Source organism: Fringilla coelebs (genome assembly GCF_963513975.1).
Source record: "Fringilla coelebs genome assembly, chromosome: 2".
Classification (NCBI taxonomy): domain Eukaryota; kingdom Metazoa; phylum Chordata; class Aves; order Passeriformes; family Fringillidae; genus Fringilla; species Fringilla coelebs.
In genome coordinates this window covers 116,756,876-116,784,300 of record NC_140029.1, presented here as the reverse complement: position 1 = coordinate 116,784,300, position 27,425 = coordinate 116,756,876, and the positions used below count along the sequence as shown (strand labels likewise).

Genomic DNA, 27,425 nt, shown 5'->3' with positions numbered 1-27,425 from the left:
CTCCGTCATCAGACCCTTCACGTACAGCTGCCATGAGAAGGAACCCCCCGTGCTCCATGGCAGGAGATGCGAAGCTAAGCTAGATGGCCACTGGGGCTGATCCAATCTAGCTGCTTTGATGTCGGATATCAGTTTTATGGAGGTGCCAGAGGAGCTGGAAGCGGAGAAAGCACAGCTTGAGCATGTCCTGCTGCAGATGGCAGGGATCTGGACAGGAGGGACGAGGGGCACCTGCCTCCCCCTGCCCACGTGGAAGGCACGGGCTCCACACAGACCCTGCTGGGCTCCCTGGCATCTGCAGCTGGATTAACCCCAGCCCAAACCCAGCTGGTGGCAGATCAGCCTCGGATTAAAATGGGTTTGTCCCCAGAGGAAGGGGAACCTGGGTCTCTGAGCTTTCCCAACCAAATGATTTTGTGATTCTACAATTACTCCACAGCCTCCTTTGGATGGAGTGTCACCTGTCAGGGACAAGCAGCGGCAGGATCCTGCTTGTTTCCAAGCACAGCAAGAAGCAGGGAGTTTCACTGTCACAATCTGCTTTTATTCTGTTTGAACCTCGGCCTTTGCCCTGCAGTTCAAGTCCCGGTTGCTGTTAAAACAAACACTGTTATTTGTACACATTTGTCGGCGTATTTCTGGTTTGTGACAATTGTTTCACAAGCAGGGTTTACTCTGTTTCGAACAACAGAAGCCACAACATGACAGACGCCTGCATGTCATTCCACTCGCACATTTCACACATGCACGCCAGCGGTCGGTCGGTCCCGGGGTGCCTGCCTGTGTCTCTGTGTGACACGCTGGCTGGGCGGTGACACGGGGGCTCGGCGGGGAGCAGAGCAGAGCCCGCAGCCAGCCGGAGCTCTGCTGGCCAGGGGGAACACGAAGCACGAGGATTCAAAGCGTGACCGAGGGAAGTGCAGCGACGCCCAGGCTGTGAGAGCTCCCCGGCGAACCTGCAGAGCCCAGCCCGCTCTCCCGTGTGCACGGCGAGGAGCCGGCTGGGCTGGTGGCTGTTTCCCAGGCACGGGGCAGTGCCGGGGCCGGTGGCACACGGGGACCAGCCCAGCTCCACGCTGGTGACATCCCGCGGGGCTCCGCCAGGGACAGCGGGTGCGTTCTGTCTCGTGTGCCCCACCCGACACGCTTCCCCTCGGCTGTGGGACGAGCTCTCTGCCGGACAACTGGGAGACAGGACGGGGCTGTCCTGCCCTCGCAGCATTGCTAAAGGCTTGTTTTCTGAGAGTCTTTAAGGCTTGGATCTCCCCCTCTGCTTTCGCTGAGAAAATACAAAGAAGCGCTTGTTCAAGCTACACTTTGTGACTACTGTGCACTGCATGTACAAGAGCATTGGAAGAGAAATACTGACAATATAGAACAATGTCATACAATCAATCACCTGGCACGATCCCTTTTGGCACTTTTCCTTCATTTATCTCATCTGGCTGACTCCGAGCGCGGACCTTCCTGCACGGCTTTTCCCGGGCAGAGAGCTCCAGAGGGTGGGAAAGCAGCTGTCTGGGAGCCGGTGCATCTTTGGCAGACAGTCCTTCTGTCAGGGAACCAACCCCAGCCCCGCCGGAGGAGACACTTTGGGAGGACATGCCCAGCCCGTGCTGCCCCATGGCCAGCCAGGAATGCCTTCATCCCGGAGGGAAGGCAGCTGAGGGTTACAGAGGACTTTCAGAGGAGCGTGAATAAATACTTGGTTTGATCTCGTGCTGCATCCACCGTTCAGCAGGAGGCATCTTCCTTCTCAGCTGGCATGATTTCTGGCAAAGGTGGTGCCGTTCCTGACCTTTACAGGGGAGAGGCTGGGTGCTCCTGCTCTTTTGAGTGTAATTATTTACAATTTTTGTTGGTTTTTGCAAGCTTACACAGACTTGGAGAGTGTTAAATCAATAAAACATTCATCCTGGCTTTGCGTAGCCGCAACCCTTCCAGGACAGGACTGTGATTGCACATCCCAAGGTCTCCTTGAACGCAGATGCCGTGGCCTGTGCGTGATGCCTGGGGAGCTGGGATCTCTGCTCTGGGGAGCACGGGGGGTCCCATGAAGCTTTTTATGGCCGGGGACAAGCTCCAGCCCAGGCACTGCCTCCTACACTTCTGCCCAGCTTGGACTTGGGATCAGGAAATTAACGCACAAACCCCTAAACATTTATAACATCTTTTCAAAAGAAGGTATTTAAGACACTGGCATAGTGCATTGGGCTGTGAAATCTGTTTTAAGAGGGGAAAGAAAAGATACATTCAGCGTGTAAATAGATTTTTTTGTGGTGTAAGCAGCCCAGCCCCAGCTGAATCCCCACAAACACCATGAGAAAAAAGGAAACTGTTTAGGGAAGTGTGTTTGGGGCTCCAGGGATGAGCCGCAGAAAAGGGGGCCTGCAAAAAGAATTCTAAATTTGAATGCACCTGGGAAGTGCATACTGCAGCTCAAAATGTTGGGAAAACCAGCACGGACCCCGAGTTAAAGCTGCGGCTTTCCCTCCTGAGCTCCCAGGGCAGACCCGGCTGTCACTACTTCTCTCTGCGCTGTTCTCCTGGGTCCAGCCAAGGCTCTAATTCCTTAATTTCCTTCTAACTCACAGCTGGACAGAGAAGCAGGTTTTGGTTTGGGCCCAGAGCTCCTCTTCAAGCAGCACCTGCCAGGCTGTGGCGCAGGAGAGGAAGGCAGAGCAGGCCAGGTGCCACCAGCCCCAGGTACAGCCTGAACCATCCAGTGGTTTGTGTGGCAAGGAGATGCAGAGATAGAGATATATATTATGGAATCATTGCTATAAGATTTCTCAAAACAAAAGTGTCGATCTGTTGAAATATAGTATTTAAAATATATAAATTTTACCCAATAAAATATAAGATTTCTTTTTTCTTTTTTTTTTGTTTTTTTTTTTTTTAAATCCAGTTCAATTAGGGGGAAAAAAAACCTGCCAGGGTCCTTGCAGTGAAAAAGAAAACCAGTTCCTGTTTTCTTTTTGACTGTTTAGGATGGAGGGAGGAAATGCAACCCTTTTCAGATAGAGGAAATGGGGCAATGCAGTTAGACCAGACCTGTCTATTTATGTGCACTGGCTGCCCTCCCTTCACAGCATCCATAGGGAAGTTTGCCCCTGCACTGTGCTCATCCCAAGAACACCCCTGCCACCTGGCACACGGGGGGGCAGGACAGGAAAAGCCACAACCCCTGCCCCAGACAAAGGTCTCGTGGGCCTCGAGGGTCCCTGTGAATGCTCTGCAAGGCAGCTGCCACGGGCTGAGTTGGAAGGGTACTTTTTGAGCTATGTCAGTATGGAAATAATCCATGAAATTAATCCATGGAAGAGGGTTAGAAACACTCAGAGGGTGGCCTGCCACATCTGGGCAGAGAACACACGCTCCACCAAGCCCAGGCTCTGAGCCAGCTCTGCTCCAGGCAGCTTCATGCCTGGAAGTCTGTAGTGCATCACTCACCTGAGCTTTCTTAATGGTTTGAGCCTGAAGCCAGGAAGCTGGAGCAGGGGCAGGTTTTTAAGTTAAATCCTTATTTCAGGTCTTTCTTTTCACTGCATTTGGCTTTCTGCTTCAAAAAAGTGACAAATGATCTGTGCTGCTGCTGCAGACAGCGAGATACATTCATTTGGAAGGACTCCAGGGGGGCTCTGTTTAGGACTCCCCAGGAGAAATACAGAGCATGGGTAAGAGGCTGAGCCCACAACCAGATGCAGCCTGAGGGAGAAAATGGGGCAGGCAGAGAGGAGAAGACTCTCAGGCAATTTCTATGAGCAGAGCTCAGATTTCTCTTGGCAAGGGATGGTCCTCATAGCCCACATTCACACCCCTCCTAGCTGGGGATCCCAGGTGTGCCTGCCTGCCTGCCTGTGGAGGCCTTGCAGTGTATTCACAGGGATCACAGACAGTTCCTTCAGACCAACGGACCAGAGAGGACTGGAGGATTTTTTTTCTCACTCTCTCTCTCTTTTTTTTTTTTTTTCGAATCTGAAAGGACGCTGGCTTCTCTCTGAACTGGACCTAGAAATGTCTTACCACCGAAACGAAAAACAACTGCGTGGGTGAAGTAGGGCAAAAAATAGTTTTCCTCTAAGATGATCTGATAAACCTCACTGTCCTCTAGAAAGGCAGCACGGTCCAGCAGCGCTACTTGGCCCCCAGAGTGCTCTTGGAGCGCAGCAGGTACCGATCCACGCGGACTCTCCGTCTCTCCACCGTCCTGTTCTCGCTGTCGAAAATCCGCTGCAGGTGCAGGGCCAGCCTCCTGTCCTCCTCCTCCTGCTGGAGCTTCTGCTCCACGTCCCGAACCTCGGGGGGCAGGCCCGCCTCCCCTGAGGCCACGTGCCTCAGTCTTTTGACGGAGCCGTTGTGCTCCAGGTGCTTCGTTTTGCAGCGTCTCTTGCGGCCGCGGCGCAGCAGCGGCGCCTGCTCCCCGAGGAGGTTCTCCACGGAGCTGCAGGTGCTGTTCTGCACGTTGATCAGCTCGCTGTTGTTCAGGTATTTCAGCTGCTTCTTCCCCGGTGGCTTGATGGGCACCCCCAGTGTGCTGTTGTCGGGCAGCGATGTGCTGATGCCCATGAGTCTCCTGCTCAGCACTTTGGGGCCCAGGCTGAGACAGGATTTGTCCATGAATGCGTTCACTTTTAGGTCGGGGACTTCGGCCACGCGTGCGTTTAGGGAGGTGACGTTTGATCTCACATCTGGTTCAGCAGCACCGTCATCAGTGGCTAAGGCCTGTGAGCCCCTGCTCTTCTCACTCCCCCTTCCCAGCTTCACCTCACTGACAGAAGGGAGGAAATCCAGCTCGGGGCGAGGCTCTCCTGTTGTGTCAGGTGGAAGGTGATCCTCCTGAGCTTGTGGCTGCTCTTTAGTGCAACTGCTGGAGTTGGTGATGTCAGGCACCACGATGTCTTCCCCAGGCTCCGAAGCCAAGGACGTAAGGGTCGCTTTAGAGAGAGTCTTTTTGATCTGACGCTCCTGAAATATCTGCTCCCATTTCTTCAATATTCTAGGACTAGCCTCATAGGTGGTCGGCTTCTGCAGGCTCCGGTTCAGGTTCCTGGGGGTGGATTTGATGATGAGGGGGCTCAGCACTCTGCCGTCGGGAAGCCTCTTGGGCGGCGTGCACGGGGAGCAGACGATGGGCTTGAAGTGGTTGAGCTCCTCGGAGATGCTGTCGTTGCTCTCGGGGCTGATGGAGCGCTCGGGCCGGTGCAGCGCCGACAGCGAGGAGGCGGCGCTGAGCAGCAGGCGCCGCTCGGCCGTCAGCTCGGGCGCCGACAGGCAGCGGTGGTTCTGCGCGCACGACAGCACCCCCAGCAGCGGCGCGGAGCCGCCCGCCGCCGGCAGCACCTGCAAGGAACAGCGCATTCGTCTTTCCAAACCAGCTGTGGGGCTGCTGGAAGGCAAAACCAGCACTGGGAGAGAAAAGAAACCACGGGAAGGGTTCCACTGACTGATGAATGGAAAAAGAGATTTGCTTTTACAAATAAACTTTGGGTTTGCTGATAAAATTAGACATTGAAAGATGAAAGAAACAATGGGGAAGAAAAACCCCTGAATTCCGTAAGAATTAAAAATGAAAAGGGGGGGTTGTACATTAGAGGGAAATCTTCTGTATCAGGTGTTCTGGGAAGTCTGAACCTCTCAAGTACCTCAGCCAATGGGGAAAGAGAGAAGGGAAATGAGGGAAATTGGGATAAAAAGGAGGCTGAGTCCTCAAAAAATGTGAGAGACCCCAGGGGAATGCCCCATGGCCTTTCCCTTTATTTAAATAAAGCCAGAAGGGACTCTGTCTCCTTTTTGGACATAAATCTCTGGTGTTTGTGGATGAATTTTCCTAACAAAGGCGTGAAAAACACATATTTTATGATTGGCTTTTTGCAAACATTAAAATGAATATTATATGCGTTGTGTTAGAAAGTTATGCTGTATTGATTTTCTGAAGAAGTGTGGTAAATGTAGTTTTAGGTTGTAACAAAATGTTAAAATAGAAACTATGCTATGTAGGATACTTTTTTCTAAAGAAAGGACTCGCACTGAGATAGCAGCCACAGGACACCCAAATCTGTCAGAGAAAGGGAATTTATTGCTCCATTGTCAGGAGAAACTAATTTTTCCCGCCTTGCTTGGGCAGGATGACACCGTCAGGATTCAGAGGAAGAAGCTGACACTGCCCAGACAGAATCCTGTGTGTGAATGGAATTTATGCATCATGCATGAAGTGTATGCATATGCAACGGGCTGTTGCTCTTAAGGGTTAATCCTCTGTTAACGTGGGGCCTTTTTCAGGCTTATGTTGCCCAGAAAAAGGTTCCTGGACATCCATAACTCTTTGTTTCTATTGTCTCATATTGCCCTAATCCAAATTGTCCAAATCACTATTACTCTAATTACTTCTGTGAGGTGTTTTACCAGGGGCAAGAGCCTCTTGCGCCTGGCTGGGTTTTTCTCTGTAAAGAGTTCAGTTATTTTGCCTTTTATTAAAACTTTTTGTTTCCACCACTACCACAGAAGCCGTCCTGCTGATTTTATGCCTTCTAAGGCAGCTGAGCTATCTTGGGTGCGAAAGAGACCTCCAAGAGCTTATGAGACCTGGCTCAAGGAGACCCATATTTCAGTCGAGCACAATTGGGGTGTCACATTTATTTCAGTCTAAGAGCTGCTCCTGCCACAAGTAACAGCCACTCTGATGGCAAAATCACACAGCCACAGGATGGTTTGGGTGAGGAGTGACTTTAAAGGCCATCTCATTCCACACTCTTCCATGGGCAGGGAATAGTTTTCCACTAGTTTCCACTAGACCAGGGCTTCCTACAAGCCCTGTCCAGCCTGGCCTTGAAATGTGTTTTCTCTTTACCTGGATAAATCTGCCCACTTAGTGGTGTTAGGCTGATGGCTGCTCTAGATGACCTTAAGGGTCTCTTCCAACCTGGATGACACTGTGAAGACAAGGAGAAGCCAAGAAGCACTGCACTGCCCTGGCTGAAGGAAACCACACTCCTCAATGGAAATGATCTCCACATTACTTGTTGCTCCCTTCCAGGCTGTGGGAGAGAAAGAGTATGGACTTGGCCCAGAGATAAGAGGCACCTGAATGTGGCCCTTGGGGATGTGGGCTAGGGGTGATTGTGGTGGTGCTGTGTTGACTTGATGGCTCTGAAGGTCTTTTTGAACCTGAATGATTCTCTGATTAAGAGCAACATTTCTTGTCATCTCTAACACAGTCCCTGAATGCTGCTACACTTGGGCATAACCCTGGCTCAAATAAATCAGAGAGGTAACAACACACACAACTGCAAATTGTCTTCTTCTCAGCACTGAGATGAAATATTTTTATGCAGCAGCTAGTGTGTACAGTAACAGCCTTTCCATGCTTAGCCTGAAAGAAGGTTTTTTCCTACTCGCTTATTTTGAGGTCAAAATAAGTGTTTGGAATACCCAGTACTGGAAATCTAATGGGTCATGTCCATAAGGCATCCTCTTAAAAAAGAAGACAGTCCTTGGAGGGAAGGTGAGTCATGGATGTTCGCTTTGGGCTCAGTCCAGCTCCCAGCAGCTCAGGTGGCAGACTGCACAGGTTTCTGTTCTCACAGACCTGAACCCTCTCCTTCTCCATCAGGGATGAAACTGATCCCAAGAAGGAGGGGTGTCAGCATGAGGAGGGGGAACACCCTAGCAAGAGCAGCTGGGTGGCTGCCCCATCCTTAGGAGTGTCCAAGGCCAGGCTGGATGGAGCTTTGGAGCACCCTGGGATAGTGGAAGGTCTCCCTGCCCAGGGCAGGGGGTTGGATGGGCTTTAAGCCCCCTTCCAACCCAAACCATCCTATGATCCTATGAAGACCAGGCCTTTGTATCTTCTATAGTATGAAGTGCCAATGTACCCTGATGTCAGGAAAGCAATGAGTTTTGCTCTGTTTAAACAGCTCTGGAGAGGAAGGGAAAGGAAGAGAGGATTATTTTCCTAAATTTCTAAAGGATTTTTCTTTACCTGGCTGGGGATTCAGCCTTGAAAAGAAAATGGATCACAAAACAAAAGCCTGATGAGAACCCTTTCAACTTCCAATTAGTCTCCAATGTTACATAAGAACCCTGACACCTGTCTGCTTTTCTGTTTAGTAATTCCCAACCCAGCAGGTTTTATTGGGAGCCGCAAGGAGGCGATTGGCCCCACGGCGATAACAGGGCCACAAAGCCCATATTTTATATCTCCAGATTACTGGTGCTGTGTAACCTCAGATAAGAACATTTACACACAGGAACCTGTTTCCACACGCTGCCTGTACCTTTGCTTTGGCGGCTGGGGCTGATCTCTGCCTGCTCTTGGACCTCTCCTGAATGGTGTCGTTGCAGCTCCGGCTCCTCTCCACCTTGGAGGTTAAATTCCTGAAAAGCAGATGGGTGAGAACAGGAACCTTAGGAACAACCAGCTCACCAGCCCTGGCAGCTGCTCCCTGTGGGAGAGGCATCAGCCTTGGCAGCACCTGGCTGGCAGAGATACTTCCCGTGCTCTCGGGGCAAAGGGATCCAGGAATCCTGGATTTGCAGCAGAGCCCTGCTCTGCATACAGGGGCTCCACATGAAACATGGACACCTCTGCCCACAGCCCATGATGAACTGAGGCCAGTGCTGGGGAGGAAGCTGGGGAAACCCCTCTGCTTCTCCCCTGGAAACACACCTGCTAATTCAGCTGCTTCCACTGCGCCAAGCAACAGCCTTCCAGGGAGTCCGGGGCTGATGCCATCCCTTCACATCTGTGCTGCAGAAGGGAACCAGCACTCTCGAGCTCATCCTACAGAATTTTGATCTCTGACTAATGGTTTAAATCTACAGGCAATGATTTTTCTCCTTCATGGGACGAACATTAACTTCCAGGTAGGAAGTAATCAGACAGACACCACGTTCTACCAATGAGTCTGCTCTAAAATTCCAGGAAAAAAACCCCACTTATTTTAGATTGGAACCACCATTTGAATTGCAGCATGTCAGGTGTGTTTAAAACAAGTCAGAAGAACATCTTTAAAGGACATTAAACAAAGTCTCAGCATCTTACCCTGAAAGGAAAGCAAAGGAGTAAGCACTGGTCTTGGAAACAAAAGCTGAGCGGTGTGTTTGCTTGCCCTGGAACGGTTCTTCATTCTCGGAATCTGAGAGACGCTCAGGAAACTGAAGTCAACCAAGGAACAGTTAGCTGACATGTACAACAGAAAGAATAACTTGGAAAATAAAGTTCTTTCTTGCAAAAGTGTTGAAGATCCCCAAATCCCCCATTTCTGATTATACTGACAGGACATAAGGCATAAATAATACAAAAATAAGCACATAGCTCCTATACATAGCTGTTAGTCATCAAATAAAGGTAATTTATTGATCAAGAAAATGTGGGAAATTTCTACAATAGAGGTTACTGCAGGGTGTTGGTTACTCAGCCCCCATGGGTCAGCCTATCAAATGGAAATTTTAAGAGCATTTCCTGCAAAGACTCCCAAATGAAATGGGAAACAGGCAGAAGTCAGCATGAAGAATGTGCTGAACTTCAGTTGTACAACTTCACTGCAGAACATTCATGGAGAAATATTCATGGAAACGTGTGCAAGCCTGAGGACCAAGGATATCCCCAAAGCTGTGGGGATCTGCTGTGTCAGGAAGAGTCACACAGCAGATAGTTAAAAGGGGGACAGAAACTTCTAGAAGAACATCTGCAGTCATAACAGACCTTAGAAGACAGTTCTCATTAACAAGAATCTTTATATTCTGCCAGCTCATAGCCTTCATAAACTATAAAAACTCAACCAAGGAATCCTGGAGAGCCAAAGAATGAAAATTTTGATATGTGGGAAGGAAAGAGAAGCGTGAGTTCACTTACACAGTCTTGGTTCCCTTTCAGCACTACAGATTCATCTTTTTTCTGCTGCTCCTCCATTTTTCTTTTCCCTACGTCCATGTCATCTAGGATGAACTTGTGAATCAGATCCTCAGATGTCTTTTCTTCTTGTAGTTTCTCTTCTCTCAGCTGGAAATAAGGACAAGAGAGGTAGGGTAGTGATAATTTGAAGTCCTACACTTACAGGCTGGAAAGACCAAGAGTTTGGTCACAACATTTAATTTTGTGCCTTCATTTCTCTACTCCAGGGTAGAGCCACTGCCTCTCTCACACAATAATGTGAAGACTGGCTTGCTTCTATACCACATTTGTGTTTTATACACAAGTATCATGGATTTTATCTTCTTTGCAAAACAACAAAGGCACCGTGAGGCCCAGGGCCTTCTCTGCCACTGTATTTTCTAAAACAGAGAGACAAAAGCTTTTCTCTACTTGTAGGTGATCACACTACATATAAAAATGTGCAACACCAGTTTCAGGCAAACTGTGATATTTCAGTTTCAGCCTCCCAATGGCCTGACACGCAGCACACACAGTTTGGCAGACACACAAGCAGCAGCCTCTAAAATAAAAGGTGAGATGCAGCAATTCCCACGTTGCAAGCTACACGAGAGATGAAATCCCATTGTTTCACCAATGTGTTGGGAGGGAGGGGATCCAGAGAGGGCACCTTTCCCCTGACAGCTGACTCCAGGCTCAAAGCTCGAGTTCAGCTCCAAACAGGGAATGCCAGGATCTGGGACTCAAGGTACATGGACTCTGATGGGCTGCCTGTCCTGCTGCACTGTTCTCCTCACCTAAGGAATCAAACTCCCCTTTTCTGACAGGTTGTTTCCTTTTTTTGCAGACTTGCTGTCAAACCAACAAGACCCTTTTCTCCTCCTTTCCACTACCTTTTCCTGAGGAACAGGCTTGGCACCATCTGATTGTCCCTGTCCAGGGTAACCAGGTTCTCCCTCCATCCCCCAGCCATTTTCCCAGCTTGTGCCCCTTACCTCTCCCTCAGCTTAGACACAGCCCAGGGATAGTCCACATCCATCTGCACACAGAACAGATCCTCCCTCCTTGCTCCATCCACCCAGACCTCTGACTGACACCTCTTTGTCCTGCTCATGAACCACAGCACCAGGAACTCATATCCCTGGGCTTTTCCTCATATTTGGGCATAGGCATCTCAGGTGCTTAAGAAGCTCCCTAACTCACAAAGGCAGCAACAACTTCTTCCAAAAATATTTAGTGTTTTTCTTCCCTGCTGGAGGAAGGGAAAACCTCAGAAGTATGGACATAAGCCTGTCAGAGAAAACAGAGTTCATGAGGCACTACAGGAAAAGCACATTGTGATTTTCAAATTGGCAAAGACCCAAATCCTACTGAATCCAAGCCCCCAGAGATGAGGAAGAGAGAAACAAGGAGGAAAAAAGGCAGAGACCAGGAAAAATTCCACTGTTTGGCTGACTGTGGGTGTTCAGCAAATATTTTCAAAGACCGGCTTGACTCCTTGCTTAGAGTTGTTCTAAGATGTATCTTTAAATTCCTCATCTATTAATAATCTCAGGCAATAACTACAACAGTGTCTGACTAACATAGATTGTGACCACATGATGCAGACATGATGAATAGTCTGCTCTAAGTCAACAGTATTTCTGCCTTTTTGGAAGCATCTGAAAAATGAATTCACACCAAGATTTATCACAAAGATTTATATTTTTTTTGGCTGGCTGAAATACCACCCAGCACTCGTATCCCTCTATATTTCTCAAGTGGAAGAAAGTTATATGGAAAAATTCACTCTTCTGGCTAAATTATAAAATTGAAAGACACAAGAATATGTAACAACACACAGGAATATCTAAGGATTTTGGGGAAATACATGGCACAAGCAGTGTGAGGTGACAACCCAAGCTTTGCTGACAGTGAAGTCAAAAAGGCAACAACAGGATCCTAATCCTAATTAACAGAATAAAGAAAAGAATTTAGGTCCAGAGTTAAGGTTGCAAGCAAAATCAAACTCTAATGATAAAACCTGTACTAATTTCAAAAATAATAATTTGAAGTAGCCTTAATGTAAATTGTCTCCCAGAGGATTTCCTTCCAGACATGGAAATGCTGTGCTGGGACAGGAGGACAAGAAACTGAAACAATGTGGGGTGAAACATGTACCCTGGGAGAAGAACCTCATGTTACCTGAGTAGCCTCTCTGAAATACTGGATGCAGCACCAACAGCTGCTGTGAACAGTTATCAGAAAAAGCATTTTAGTCCTTTTGGATACTGCAACTGCAGGGGGGGAAAATGTACAAGCAATCGACAGTTGTTCACTCAGAACCACCATTCCTGACACTAACATTTAGTTCCAAAAGTTGGGCAAACTCACGTTTGGTGTCTTCCCTCCAGGACCTGCCCAGGTCTGCTGCCTCCCTGCTCCTCTGCCCTGGCTCTGGGAGGCTGCATGTCAGCACATGCCTCAGGTAGAAGTTCCCCTCCCACTCTGTGTGTGCTCACAAGCAACAGACTTGCTTGTGATTGAGGGAAAGACAGCTGGACAGGATGAGTTAGGGTTTGAGTGCACAGAAATGACAGCCTCCTCTGGGAAAACACAAAATGCAAAAGCACAAGGCACAAAAGAGGAAAACCCAAACTTGCTGTCCTGCACAGGCAGCAAAGATCTATCTCATTCTGAAAGGCAGCTGAGAAAATTAAGCTGTGAGATAATCTGTGTCAAATAAAGTCTCTTCAGTACATAATTATGGTACCACTTTGTTTTCAACTGCAAAAAGGGTGGAATCGGGTCAAGAGTTCAGACAGATGAAACAACTCACATCTGGGAGACGTAAAAAGGTTTGGAAATGCTCCTGTCCCTTCCTCAGGAGGAAAGCCCAGATTATCCCCATTCTACAGGCAGGGAAGCTGGGATGAAACCCCTGTCTTGAGACAGGGAAGGAAACCAAATCCTATAAAAGCTTAGATTCCCAAACCTGAGTCCTCTCTGATTTAGAAGTTCAGATATTCCAAGAATCTCTTGATAAGTAGCAACAGTGACAATTTTCAGATCAGCTTCCCTACAACTTCCTGACAAGAGGGCAGAGGCATGTGAGAGTCAGTCCCTCATCCCAGGTAACAAGTGAGGGCTTTTCCCATCTAAACAATTCTGTGATTCTCTTCTGATTCTGTGAACCAGGAAACAGTGTGACTGCATCATCAGTTGTCATTTTACCAGCCAAATCTCACTGCCATTTCTTCTCACAGGATCTTCTCCCACATGGCTCTTTCAGCTGAGCTTCACAAAAACCAAATTTAAGCTGGCAGGGGGAAGAAACCCATCTCCCATCTGGCAGGGGGCAAGAAGAGGAAGGCAACAGGCTGAACAAGGAAAAGACAAAAACATGCCCAAATGCTGGAAACATGGTCAGGTATTTCCTTCTGACTGGGAGGGAAGGGAGAAGGGCTGGCACTGGGCTGCAGGTGGTATCTTCTTGCTGAAGTCAAGCTGTAGATGTAAAAAATTTTTCACTGCAGCCTGACCAGGCTGAAAAGATGCTTCCTTACATTTGATAGAGAATCGTTGCTGAAAATGCCACAAGTCCCACGACTTTGCACACAGAGTGTCCCTGCCTTCCTGGCAAGGCACCTCAGTTGGAGAAGAGTTTGCAATTCCTATGATCAGTTAATGAGACAGTCAGCCAAAGCCATCTTAGTAACCTGCAGTGACAGTGCCCATCAGTGTCACTGCTAATTCCATTCACAGAAGCACGAGGGAAGACCCTTCCATGCTTTTTAACTGTCTCATCACACATATGTGTTTCCTGACTACTTATCTACCTGAAATATCCTATTCCCTATTTTCAGACAAGGGGTGTTTTTCTAACTCATTCAGCCTGCCAGCCCTTTTTACACTTGTTGAGATCTACAAGTGAAAACCCAAAGAAAATTCTTCAACAATGAAAACCCCTCAGGTTCATTTTTCCCAGCAGGTAAAATAATCAGTGAGGGGTTGGACTCATCTCAATGGAAAACAAGATCACAAAAATCAAAAATCTAAAAAATATTTTCATGGACTTTAATTCCAAACCAGCTGAAAAGCCTTTATTCTCGTTTTTTGGGGTTGTTGGTTTTTTTGTTTTTGTTTTTTTTTTTGTCTTTAGATGACATTTTATTCTTGGCTAAAAATAAATAGAAAGCTGTAGTTTGGAATAGTTTGTTTCTGAGGAGATGGAGATGCCTTATGCTGCAAAAGCCTTCATGGAATTACATCCACAACCAAACAGTCACTCCAAAGAAGGTACATTTCCATATTCTGGAAGGCAGACTAAGACAGCAAAATTTGGCTTCTACATGCTCAATTACAGCCATTTCCTGAACTGGCTGAATAGTGTGAAGAGAATAAATGAGCTTTGTTAAAGAACAGGAAAAAAGAGCCCTTCAGGTTTCCCTACAGGTAGGATGGCATTCCTGCAGGAAATCCAAGTTGTTCTGGAAGAAAAAACACAATTACCCAAAAATACTGACCTTCCTTAGCTGGTTTTCATATTCTTCTCGGAGTTCTCCTGTTTTGCTTAATTTAATGGGTGCTCTGAATATAAAGTCTGCAAAGAAAAGGGGAAAAAAAAAGAAATATTTTTTAGTGCAGGGTAACTGGTGCTAGCCATTATTTCCCAAAAAGGGTGAGATTTCCACAGGCTGCACAAGAACTTCTGCAGCACTTTTCTCAACCCCAGATGTTTATATTCTGCCACTGCCATCACAGCTCTGTTTAACATACAGAAACATCAGGAGGAGACGGCCAAGCAATCCCACTTTGCACTTCCAGAGTTTCCTGTGAGATTCTCAAGAGTCCTTGACAAACAGTTAAGCAATCAGGGAGCACTGGGAGGATGTAAACACAGGGCTGAAGGAACAGCCCGGGGATGTCACAGGGAATCTGAGTCCAGGAGTAAAGCCAGGCTTCAGGCACAGGGAATCTGAGCCCAGGAGTAAAGCCAGGCTTCAGGCACAGGGAATCTGAGTCCAGGAGTAAAGCCAGGCTTCAGGCACAGGGAATCTGAGCCCAGGAGCAAAGCCAGGCTTCAGGCACAGGGAATCTGAGTCCAGGAGCAAAGGCAGGATTCAGGTGCCTGCTGCAGGCCCACAGGCTGCCAGCAGCAGCAGCGCTCCCCGCATTCCCAGCCCTGCCCCTCGGCCGTTGCAGAGGAGCAGGAATGCTCCCTGTTTGCTCGGGAATGCCTCCTCCTCCTCCCCCTGCAGTGCCTGCACTGCTGTCCCAGAGGAAGCACAGCCTTTCTCCTGCTTGCAGGGCACTCCCCAGATCAGGGGTTTGAGGGGCAAGATGCTCTCTGGCACAAGTTCCCTGTCCTGCTCCCACTTCCTCCCTTTCCCCTCAGGAAGTCACAAACCAAAAGCATACTGGCACAGGGTTATATCTCAGCTTCCATCCCTGGAGTCTCTTACTCCCAAAGGAGTCCCTTGCTTGAATCAGACTCAAAGCTCCCTCCCACTTCCGTGCAGTGCAAGTCTGGGCAAGTTGCACTTCAGCTGGAGGAGCCTGGAGGCAAAGGGAACAACCAGAACAAAACAACAACCCCTGGACAACCATCCTGGCTCAATCCATATCAGTATTCCAGGCAGGGTGCAGCACAGCTCATCATCCCAATGTGCTACCAACAGGATGGAGCGGGTTTGGGAAAGGAGGAAACACCAGGGGTACTTCCTTTCGCCACCCTGCTAAAATTAAAGGATATAAACCAGCAGCTCCACCACAGGTTTTCACAGAATCCCAAGATTACTGAAGCTGGGAAAGACGTCCGAGGCCATTGAGTCCAATCTGTGACCAATCCCACCTTGTCACCCAGCCTGGAGCACCGAGTGCCCCATCCAGCTGTTCTCTGGACACCTGCAGGGATGGAGACTGCAGCACCTCCCTAGGCAATGCCTGATCACCCTTTCAGGGAAGAAATTCCTCCTGCTTCCCAAAGTGAACATCCCCTGGCACAGCTTGAGGCTGTTTCCTCTTGTCCTGTCCCTGTTCCCTGGGAGCAGAGCCCAAAACCCCCTCCCCAGCTGCCCCCTCCTGTCAGGGAACTGTGCAGTGCCACAAGGTCCTCCCTGAGCCTCCTTTTCTCCAGCTGAGCTCCCCCCACAGAACTTTCCTTTGGTTCTATGTGCCTCCAAATGACAGGCACATGGCAGGGTGGGTGAACCAATCCTGTTGGCACCTGTCCTGCTCTGCCCTGCATTCCCCTTCCGAAGTTCCACGGCAGCCCTGTACCTTCAGTCTCTCCTGCTGCTGAGGGTGAGTGCAAACTCCTCTCCACCTCCCCAGCAGGCAAGGCTGCCAATGCCAGAGCTGCACAAATCACAAAGCATTTCTTCAGCATTCAGAGGGACAAAAAGGATCTCATGTAAGCAAACATTAACCATATAGATCATAAGGCCTTTCTTCTCATAAAACAGCTGCTGTTTCCTCGTACTCACATGCCTGCACGAGCCAGGCTTGTTCCTAAAGGACAACATCCCAAGTGTCCCTACACATGTGATAAAAATCCCAAGTGATGCTGATGCTGGGGAGGCCAGGCTGCATTCCTTGCTCCTGCTCCTGCAACCAGCCACGCTGGAAACCTTCCAGTGGCTTCCCAAAATGTTTTTTCAATTGTGGCCTTGAGCGGTTCCAGTTCTTTGTGAACTTTATCAAGCTGAAATTGCCACGGAGACAGTCCCAAAGCAGCAGCAATCTGTAACTCGCCTGCAGCAAACTTCAATTACTCCTCAATGTTTAAGGCTTGTCTCCAGAGCTAAGAAAGTGGAGCTTTCCCCTCCAGGGCACAAGCTAACCCGAGGGAAACACGCAGCAGGAAAGATGAGCCACGTCAATGCTCTCATTTCTCACCTGGGTTCAGCAAGCTGTGGAAATTTTAAATAATGGAATAACCTTTATGTCTAAGTTGTGGTGGTTGAGCTGAAGGGGTCCAACACCAGGGGGAGGCAACTTTATCAACAATATTTTTATGCACCAACTTGTATATTTTACAGATGGCTCAGAGAGAGATACACCTCCAAATTTCCAACTCTGCATAGAAGAGATGAAAACAAGAATGTATGCAATGATGTACACCGGCATTCCACAGAACTTCAGCATGGGTCAGGCTGGAAGGAACTACTGTGGGTCACCTGGTGCCACCTCCCTGCTCCAGCAGGGCCATCCCAGAGCACAGGATTGTGTCCAGAGGGTTCTGGAATATCTCCAGTGAGGGAGACTCCACACCCTCTCTGGGCAACCTGCTCGGTGCCTGGTCATTGCACAGGAAAGAAGTTCTGCCTCATGTTCAGCTGGAACTTCCTGGGCTCAGCCCCTGCCCGTTACTCTGGTGCCATTGCTGGGCCTGGAGCACACAGGGACAGCCAAGGACACCCAGGGACAGTCAGGGCTGAGGCTGCTCCTTTCCTAGGACAACAGCAAAGCAGGCAAAACTATGGCAGAAAAGGCTTTTTACTTGATTTTGCAGCAAATCTCCTGCTTGCCCTTCCTCTGGAGTGATCTGTGGGTCAGCAGAAGTGGTTCCTGAATGAAGCTGACTCTGAAGGGCTGCTGGGAGGGCTGCTGCTGGGATGCTCCTTCCTAGCCTGGTGACAGCACTGAAACAGTCGTGGTGGCAGATCAAACCTGGCATCCTGCTTTTTCATGCTAGCAGTCAAGAGTTGCATCCTATTGTGCTCAGTCTTGGAAAAAACAACCGATTTCTGCACCATTTGAGAGGACAAAAGATTTTCTAATTATTTAACACTGGTTTTCTTTAAAAGAGGCATCTGACTTGCAGTCTCCATCCCCTTGAGTGAGTCCATCCTTTCCACGCCAGCTCGGAAGTGTGTCTTACACACCATCTCCGTGGAGCCACACTCCTGACCAGCACGCTTTATATTTACTGGCAAAAGATTCAGAAACCTCCATCTGGTGAATTCAGCAACACGGGCTGACTGAGAGTAAAGCTGACCTCGATTCAGAACCCTCTGGTTCCCTGTCTGTTCTTCAGAGGCTCCTGGGCTCTGCCAAACCGATGCCATCGGGCAAGTGCCAGCTCTGCCCCCAGCAGCAGCGAGTCCCCCTGCCCCCAGCTCCCATGGAAACTTTCAGCAGGCTCTGCAGCTTCCATTTCCCTCGAGGTTTTCACTACTTTTCCTTTTAACTCCTGCAGCTGAAGATGGAAGATGAAATCTTAAATGTTTTCAAAACACAAAACAAGAAGTTAGGCATTTTCTGACCCTGGCACAGGTGTAACCTCTACTCAACTGGAAAATTATTTTCCAAGAGTTAATGATTCACAGCCATGCCTCTCACAGTGACCACTGGGGCTAGCTCTGGGTCTGGCCTGAATGGCAGATTAAAAATAATTTAAGTATTGTGGAACGCTGGAGAGAGGACAATGAGGAAAGAGATGGAGGTGCAAGCCCTCTGACAGCCTCAGGGCACAGGTACTGCCCCCAGAGAGACACCCTCTCCTATCTTCCTAGGAAATCTTAAATTTAACTCATCCCACCAGCAATACAACCGTGACAAGGAGGAAAACAGGGATGGTGTCAGTTTTAATCAGTTTGATGTGGGGAGCAAATCACTGCTTTTCCTGAGACAGGGAAAGGCTTCTTTGGGATTGCCACTTGCAAACTTGTAGCGCTGTGGTCTTGAGACAAAAAAACAACTCACGACAGGCTACAGAACAACAGGAACTCAAGGAATCACCAGGAAATGCTCAAGAACCAGACTGGTTTGGTCCAGCGGGGAGAGGGGAAAACCACTGCCAAAAAAGGACTGGGAGGAAGGAGGGGGAAGTCATTTTACAAGTCTGGCAAAAACACACCACCCCTCCTGCAGGAGCTCAGCTAGTGTCTGCTGTGCATTGCTACTGGGCAGAGGAGAAACAAGAGAAATCTGATTCTCTGAAACGGGAATGTACTTATTTTCTCACAAACCAGGCAGAGCACCTCGCTGCAAACATATCCTGTTCCTTCTCCTTGGCCAGCTGAATGCTAAAACAGTCTCCAAGCCTCCCATCTGCTGCTCCTCTCTGCCTTCCAAGAACTCCACCAAGCAACTGTTTCAGTATCAGAAACCTCACTCAGCAAAGCACTGCAGCCAGCACTGCAGCTTTAGCTCCCAGTCTGGCCTGGCAGCAGCACCTGGGGCGCCTTCCCAGGTGCTCCATGGAACCTGGAGATGCCCAGGGAGGACGTGGGACCCGTGGGCCACCTGCATCCTTCAGGAGCAGCAGCTGGGGCCAGGCTGAAGGCAGCAGGGCAGCTCCTGGGGAATCAGAGGCCCAGGAGCTCTCAGGCAAGCCCAGCCCATGCCAACACACAACACAGGCAGTGAGTGTGCGTCCCTGCTGGTTTCTGTCCAGTGCTGTGTGACAAGTGTCGTGACAAGGACTTGGACTTTACACCTATCTGGTCACCTAGTGCGGAATCCCCAGCCTCAGGCAGGGTCTGAGGGCTCCTTCAGCCCACTGCTATGGAAGAATCCCAAAGGGAATAACGAACACTGGGACATGAAACCATGATTAATGAGCTGGTTTAAGCTGGAATAATCAAGGTATGTCAAGCGGTCATACCGAGTAAAGATTTTGCACATTTTAAGTGATTTAATTAATTACCTGATCTTAACCAGTGTTTGATAACAGAATCACATAATAACTGAGGTTGGAAAAGACCTCTGGAGACCCAACCAGGTCTCCAGAGGAACAGGCTGCCCAGGTCCATGTCCAGTTGGGATTTGACTCTGAGGATGAAAACTCCACAAACGTCCTGAGCAACTCGTGCTAGTGCTTGGTGACCCTCAGAGTAAAAGGTATTTTTCTTATGGCCAGTGAAACCTGATGTGTTTCAGTTTGTGTCCTTTGCCTTCTGTCCTGGCACTGGGCACCACTGGGATGAGCTGGGCTCTGCTGCCTTTGCTGCCCCCTCTCAAGGGCCTACAGACACGGATAAACAGATATATAAATATATACATTACACATTCATTGATAGGGCCACGGTGGTTGGGACAGGTTCGTGAGCCTTGGGACAAAGCAAATGTCACCCACCCCTTCAGGCAGGGCAAAGAGGAGGAACAACAGGGTCACATCCCCTTGGTTCCTGGGAAGCAGCTATTCCTGGAAACTCCTTCTAAACAAGGGCAAGGTGTTTGGGGGCAGGCTGCTGTATTTAAGGAGGGGAAAGCAGTGTCTTCCACGGTGAGATGGCTGGCTCAGTGGAGGAGCACAGAGCAGCAGATGTAGGGGCTGTACAGATCACCTCATCCCACCCCTTGCCATGGGCCTGCCACTGTCCCAGGGTGCTCCAAGCCCCATCCAACCTGGCCTTGGACACTTCCAGGGATCCAGGGGCAGCCACAGCTTCTCTGGGCACCCTGTGCCAGGGCCTCACCACCTTTACAGGGAACAACTTCATCCCAATATCCCATCTAAACCTGGCGAGAAGCCACTCCCCTTAGTCCCACACACATCTCCCACAACTCAGGACAAGCAGAGAACTTTTAAAACTAATTCTACTTTAAGAAGTCCAACTCAGATAGTGCACAGGCATTCCTGCAGCATGGCTGGGCACTCTCACCCAGGGAGTCCACTTAAGCATGACTGACACCACTGCCCTGGAGCAGAGACTGACTGGGGCAGTTCCCACTGTCCCTCCTCTGGAGGAACCGTTCCCAATGCTCAGCTCAGCTCCCCCTGGACAGCCCATCTGCTCATGGATTCAGCAAATCCTTCCTAAATCTCTTCCAGGTTAGTGGGGTTGGTTCAAACCACCAATTTGAGCTGTTTAAGCTCATCCTGCCAATTCTTCCCACAGCCAATTACAGGGTGCTGACACAAGCAGGGAGCGGGAGACCAGAAACACGCTCGGAAAGGAATGGGTTGGGCTAAAAGGATGTTTATCTGCAGCTTAAATCCTTGTTTGCTCTACAGGGCTGCCCTCAGCTCTGTGTTGCTGAAGTGGGCACTGCTGCAACACCTCTCCAAGCAACAGATCCAACAGTGCATCCCGAGTTCCGACAGCAGCAAGGTGGGCATCTCCAGCAATGCCACTGTCTCAGATGAGGATTTATTTTAAAGGGAACACAGAGAGAAGTTTTCTAGGAGTTAAGGCAGCATCTGACTTTGGAGGCAGGGAGCAAACACGCAGCTAAAAGCCCTGAACACAGGGATGATGGACTTTTTGTATGTCAACGAGCGACTAGGACTTCCCATGGTGCAAAACCCTTCCTGTCTTGACGCAGCACAAACCTGCCCAGCTTCTGGCAGCGCTGCTGGAACCGTTCGCTTGTGGGCCGAGCTCATCACAAAACCACCCGAGGAAGTGGGGAAACATGCCCGCAGCGGGCATCCCCTCCATGGGATGATGCTCTCCATCATCCCATCATCTCCATCTCCGATGCCCCGAGCAGCAGGGTGGCCCAGCCCCGGTGCCCCCTCCCCGCCCGGTCCCGCAGCGCTCGGGCTGAGCCCCCGCCAACTCATCGCCCCCCGCGCCTGGCCCCGCCCCCGGGCAGCGGCCCCGCCCCCGGGCCCCGCGGATTCCCGGCACGTCCCGCGGTGGCCCCGCCCCCGGGCTGAGCTCATCGCACCTCCCGCCCCGGCCCCGCCCCCCGGGCTGAGCTCATCGCACCTCCCGCCCCGGCCCCGCCCCCCGGGCTGAGCCCCCGCGAACTCACCGCGGCTCCGCGGCAGCCACGCCCCCAGGCCACGCCCCCGCCCCCGCGCCCCCCCCGCCCCTCCCGGTGCAGGATGGGGGGGGGCGCAGGTGCCGCCGCCGCCGTCGCCGCCGCCGCAGCCGCACCTTGCTCCGGCGGCCGCTGCTCCCCGCCCGCTGCTCCGGCGGCCGTGGTGGCTGCGGGCTCGGCCTGCTGCCGCCGGGCCCGTGTGGAGAGGCGGCTGCGGCACAGCGGGCAGCAGAGGCCCGGGCCCTGCAGGCAGCGCTGGAAGCAGGCGAGGCAGAGCGAGTGGCGGCAGGGCGGCGTCACCGCCTCCACCAGCGCCTGCCGGCACACCGGGCACTCGGCCACCGACAGCACCACCGCCTCCTGCTCCTCCTGGGCCGCGGGCCGGCCCCGCCGCCGCCGCCCCCGCACCGCGGCCCGGCCGCCGGCACCCGCCGCCGCCGCCGCCATCTTCCCACACTTTGAAGGGCCGCGGCGGCCACGCCCATCCCACATAATTCATGAGGGGGCGCCCCCCGCGAGGCATAGTAATGAGCGCGCGCCGGCCACGCCTGCTCATGAATATTCATCGCCGCGGCAGAAGGCGGCGCCCCCTGCGCGGTCCCCGTCCCGGTCCCGGTCCCGGTCCCGGTCCCGGTCGCTACGGGGCGGGCTGGGCGCGCGGTTTTTGCGGACAAATCATGGAATCACAGATGGGTTGGGATGGAAGGGGCCTTAAAAACCACCCAGTGCCACCCCTGCCATGGCTGGGACATTTTCCACTGTCCCAGGCTGCTCCCAGCCCCAGTGTCCAGCCTGGCCTGGGACACTGCCAGGGATCCAGGGGCAGCCACAGCTGCTCTGGGCACCCTGTGCCAGGGCTTGCCCACCCTCACAGGGAGGAATTCATCATTCCCAATAACCCATCCAGCCCTGCCCTCTGGCAGTCTGAGTCCATTCCCTGTGTCCTGTCCCTCCATGCCTTGTCCCTCTCCAACTCTCCTGGAGCCCCTTCAAGCACTGCAAAGGCTCTGAGGTGTCCCCACGTGAACACCCCAGCTCTGCCAGCCCGTGACTGTAGCGGGTGGCTGGTGTTTCTGTCCTTATTCTGACCCATGAGCCATTTGTTATGTCTTCCCTCTGCTGTCCAGCTTAAGAGGGGGTGAGGGAGCAGCTTTGGTGGGTACCCGGTGTCCAGCCACAGTTAAACCACCATGGATGGTGACTCAGAGCAAACCAGAGGAGGCAGAGCCTCTGCACCAGTTGCTATGGAAATCTCTTGCACTTCTCTTCTGCTTCTCATCTCTTTACTGGGGCACCAAACCAACCTGTCTTTTCATCATATTTTAGCTCCCTTTCTGATGGAGCCTCTCAGCTACACTGGGTTGGCAGAAGGGAAAATGTGGCTGCAGAGACAGAGGTGAAGCCCTACACCTTTGAGCCCCCCTGAGTAGGCTCCTGTCTCCTTGGCTGGAGAGAGGAAGGGGTGATCCATGCCCAGGAAACAGCCTCTGCAGCAGTGCCAGGGACTTGCTGCGGGATATCATTAACTTTCCATCTCACCCACACTTCTATCTTTAGTTGTCTCTGGCTGGTGAATGACTAAAAGGATACCAGCATGCGGATCCCTGCTGTTGTGGGCTCCATGAAAAGCCAGTTGACAAAAACGTTGCTTCTCATGAAACAAAAAACTCGTGCTGGCTTTGCTGAGATGAGTTATGGCAGCGGTTTGGGACTGGCCTTCGTCCAGCAGTCTGTGTGTCTGTCCCACAGACGCTGCTGCTGCTGGCCAGAGTCAGAGGGAGTGTGCTATTCCCGAGCTCCCTGCTGCTCCCAGGATCAGCCTGGAGCAGAGTTGGGCACTGGGGAGTCCTGGGGGAGGGACAGAGAAGGTGGCAGCAGGACACCGGCAGGACAAAGAGCTGTGCAGGGCTCTGCAGAGTCCTAGGCTCACTGGGTTTGGGAAGGGATCTCTGCCAGCCGCGCTCCCAAATCGCTCCTGCACATCCAGCCCTGGTTTCCGTGCCTCCAGCTTGTCTCCCGACCCAAAGCCCACAAGGGGCAGTGGTTTTACATGGCCAGAGCGCAGCGTTAATGGAACACTGGGAACAAATATTTCACAGCAAGAACCATAAAGAAACGGCCCAGGTTGCCCAGGGGAGCTGTGGCTGCTCCTGGATCCCTGGCAGGGTCCGAGGCCATGCCGGACGGACCTGCAGCAGCCCGGGACAGTGAAGGTGTCCCTGCCCGGGCAGGGGTGGCACTGCGGGAGCTCTGAGGTCCCACCCGCCCCGAATCCCTCCGTGGCTCTGCAGCTCGGGCTGTGCCGAGCTCAGGGCTGGCCTGCAGAGGGAATCCTAAGCCCGTGCAAGGCTCCAGCCTCAAACCCTGCCGTCCCCAGCCAGGACCTCAGCCTTGCCCAGCCTCTCAGGGAGCGTTTCCCTGCTGCTCACCCCTCCCCAGGAGGAGAATCTCTTACCACTGTCCTCCCCGTGTCACTGGCTTGCGCAGATTGCAGCGATTTATTTGGGTTTGTGCTTGGAAACATGCTCAGGCTCTAACAAAAAGGACCAGGTTTCCCATTCCAGGTTGGACTAGGTGCTTCCATTGGTAAATCACCTTCTGGAGCCTCACCAGTCAGTGGCTGCTGTAAACCCGGCAGAAGGTGTGCATTGGAGGTTCTCAGAGCCCACCGGCTCCCGGGCAAGGGGGAGTGTCACACCCTGGAAAGAACTCCATGGGAAGCTCTCTGATGAGCATCCCCCAAGCACAGCCACCTTCAGGAGGCCTCCCTGAGGAGCTGTCACCGGCGCTGGTCACCCAGGAGGATGGGAGCAGGGAACCACGGGCTGGGCTGGCTTGGAAGGGACAATAAACTCATCTCATTCCTCAATGTGGGCAGGGACATCTTCACTGTCCCAGGCTGCTCCAAGCCCTGTCCAGCCTGGCCCTGGGCACTGCCAGCTCTATCCTGTGGAATATGGCAGAGAAAATAATTCCATTTAAAGCCTATCTGACACAGCTTGGACTTCTGGCAGCCTGATGTGGGGTGCAGTGACTCCTCCCCAAATGCAGGCCAGAGATAAAGGACATGGTCACTAGTCATACAGAACAGGGAAGGAAGACTGTGGAATTGGAGCAGGAATCCCTCCAGCTGGCCACAGCTCCCACCTGGCTGTCATGGTTTTGCTCAGGGTCTCTCTCATGCCACAGCTCATGGTTCAAAATAACACCAGATTCTGTTTTCATTCTCATTAAAAAAAAAAAAAAAAGGAAATAAAAAAGGGAATTGTCTTGTCTTCTTGGTTGCCCAGAAAACATGAAGTGAGTTTGACCTAAAGACTCAGGAACCAGAAGACAAACAGAACACACCCATGTGTTATTATTTGCAGACCAATGCCATGGTTTTTGGAGCCTGATTCATGATCACAGATGGATTGGTGCTGGCAGTATTGAACTGTCAGACAGATTCCTCCACAGATGAAGATAAAGAGCCTTGGTGTTGCCAAAGGGTGAATGCATTCTTTATGAGACCCAGCAGAGGTGTAACACAGCACCTTGCTCCTGACAAGGCTGGCCTTTATTTCCTGGGTCTGCACTTGGGACGTGCCTGAACTTTCCCATAAGTTTTAGCCCTGATGTGGGGCCAGGATCTACAGTCCTCAATTCAGCTGCTGCTGTTGCAGCAGAGGCACAAAATAACTCCATTGACTTGGACTTTGTGCCCCCATTTTTCTCAGCACTTTCATAACTTGCCCACAGACCTGTGCTACAAATGGGCTTTTCAAGTCAGCCCTGTGCCAGGGAAGAGCTGGGAGAGGAGGTCCCAGCTTTTCCAGCTTTTCCTGGTGGGAGCTGGAAGGAGCCTGCTGTTTACCCAAACCCCTTTAAACATCTTTATCAGGGCAGGAGGGGAAAACAGAGGGGCATTGCTAGAAAAACTCGCAGAGAGCTGGAAATGAGTGGAGCAGTGAAAAAAGGTGAGTGGCTTTAGGTGGTGATAATTTTAATCTCTGGCTCCAACAGCAGCAGGATCTGGAGCTGCTGGAGAGAGCCCAGAGGAGGCACCAGGGCTGGAGCCAGGCTGGGAGAGCTGGGAAGGTTCCCCTGGAGAGGAGAAGCCCCAAGGAGAGTTCAGAGCCATTGCAGGGCCTGAAGGGGCTCCAGGAGAGCTGGAGAGGTACAAGGCATGGAGGGACAGGACACAGGGAATGGCTCCCACTGCCAGAGGGCAGGGCTGGACATAGGGAAGAAATTCTTCCTTGTGAGAAGAATTCCCATTTGTGGTTGGCCTGGAATGTGGCAGCACAGCTTGTGCTCTTGTAGAGGCTGGTGCCAGATGATGTGCAGAGTGTCCCTGGATTCTGGGCTCCTGTATCCCTGGAATTCCTGGTCCTTCAGCAGAATCCCTATCGCCATTCCCAGGGGAGGGCACCGAGGGCTGAAATTGTTGTTGGAGCTGGTAAAGAACAGATTGTGTCCGTCCCTGCAGATGCCTCAGCCCTGTCTCCTGCTCTGCACACTGGGCTGTGCTCTTGGAGGGTCCCAGGGGTGAAGATCCACCTCCTTTCATCACTGGGATTCAGTGCTTCCCATTTTCTTCCCAGAATATACGTCCAGCCCAAGTGGGAACAGAAATGCCTCTTGATTTCTTTTGCTTGCAACTTAAAGATGAAATAACAAAGCTGGTGATCTAGAGGGATATGAAAAGCTTTCTCATCACAAAGATTTCCCTCATGTCCAGCTCCAGGAACAGGCACCTGCAAGCATGGTTTGGTACAGGCGCATGTGTTGGCACCTGGGGTGGAGTTAGAGACAAACCAAATCAGGAGATGGATGGAAAGAAGAGGCTTTTTTCTGCAGAAAGTGCCTTTGATTTCTTTGGCCTTGTGGTTGGTGTGACCAGGATAAGGGGTCTGGGGACACCGTGGCAGACCAGGGGCTTGGTGCCACTCTCAGTGTGGGATGGCAGCAGGCACAAAGATCTCACAGCCTGGAGAGCCCAGTCCTGAGCTTGAATTTAAGAACAAAATGAACAGCTTGGCTGATGGAGGAGATCTCCTGCCACCAGAGGGACCTCAGGTGATGACAGCTCCTTCCTGGTGGAGTGAGGAAGCTGAAGGGGATAACGGGAAGAGAGAGACCAGGTGTTGCAGACATGAAGGCGTCTGCAAAGAAGAAGCCCAGGAACTCTGCAAGGTCTGGGAGCTTCATCCAAGCCTTCCCAGTGGTGGAACATCAAAGTGTTTATTGCTGCATTAAATCCTGGATTTCTTGTGCTGATGCAGTGCCTTCCTCTGAGTACCCCTGAGTTGTGAGGGTGGAACAGGAGGAATGGGTGAAAAACCACACAAAATCTGGGCTAGGGAACTGCAGAAATTCACCTCCATAGCAAACTGGTGGTCCTGGCTTGTCCTGGCCATGGGAAGTGGCCTGGCTGAGGGGACACGGCTGCTCAGGGAGCGTCCAGCGCTGCTCAGGGAGCATCCAGTGCTGCCCAGCTTCTCCAGGAGGCTCTGGGAGAGCAGGGAGCTGAGCCCACAGACAGGCAGAGAAGGGCTGGCAGCCCGAGCTGGACCACTGTGTGCAGGGCCTGGGGAGCAGCAGGAACAGGAGATGCGTTGTGTGGAGGCCAGGTGGCTCCTCCAGGGATGACAGCATGACCAGAGCTGTTCCAAGAGATGGTGTTCCATGCCCATCTTGTGGGCACGGATGGCAGCTGGGTGGGAGCACTGTTCCCCACGCTGCTGGGGTGCTGGGAGGAGGGTCTGGGCCCGGGGGGCTCCTGAAGGCAGGGGCTACACTGGGCATTTAAAGAGCTTTATGGAGCTGAGGAATTGCCCAGGTGTCCAGGTGGTGTTGGGCAGGGAGAAGG

At 51.4% G+C, this 27,425-nt stretch overlaps 1 protein-coding gene across 2 annotated transcripts; it reads right to left on the bottom strand.

Moving 5' to 3' along the window:
- Positions 1–544: 544 nt before the first annotated feature.
- On the bottom strand, positions 545–22,021 carry RNF169 (ring finger protein 169; the record flags this gene model as incomplete). 2 transcript variants are annotated; one of them, XR_014615967.1, is made up of 7 exons in its annotated part: positions 545–1,279; positions 1,400–5,343; positions 8,277–8,376; positions 9,044–9,156; positions 9,857–10,003; positions 14,380–14,456; positions 21,691–22,021. XR_014615967.1 is itself a non-coding variant. In XM_084200914.1 (6 exons), 6 exons carry the CDS (start codon positions 22,019–22,021, stop codon positions 4,138–4,140), a joined length of 1,974 nt encoding a protein of 657 aa, XP_084057040.1. In that variant the 3' UTR covers positions 545–4,137. The 2 variants fall into 2 exon arrangements, 1 of the variants encoding a protein (XP_084057040.1); XM_084200914.1 differs by having other exon boundaries at positions 545–5,343.
- Positions 22,022–27,425: the final 5,404 nt, after the last annotated feature.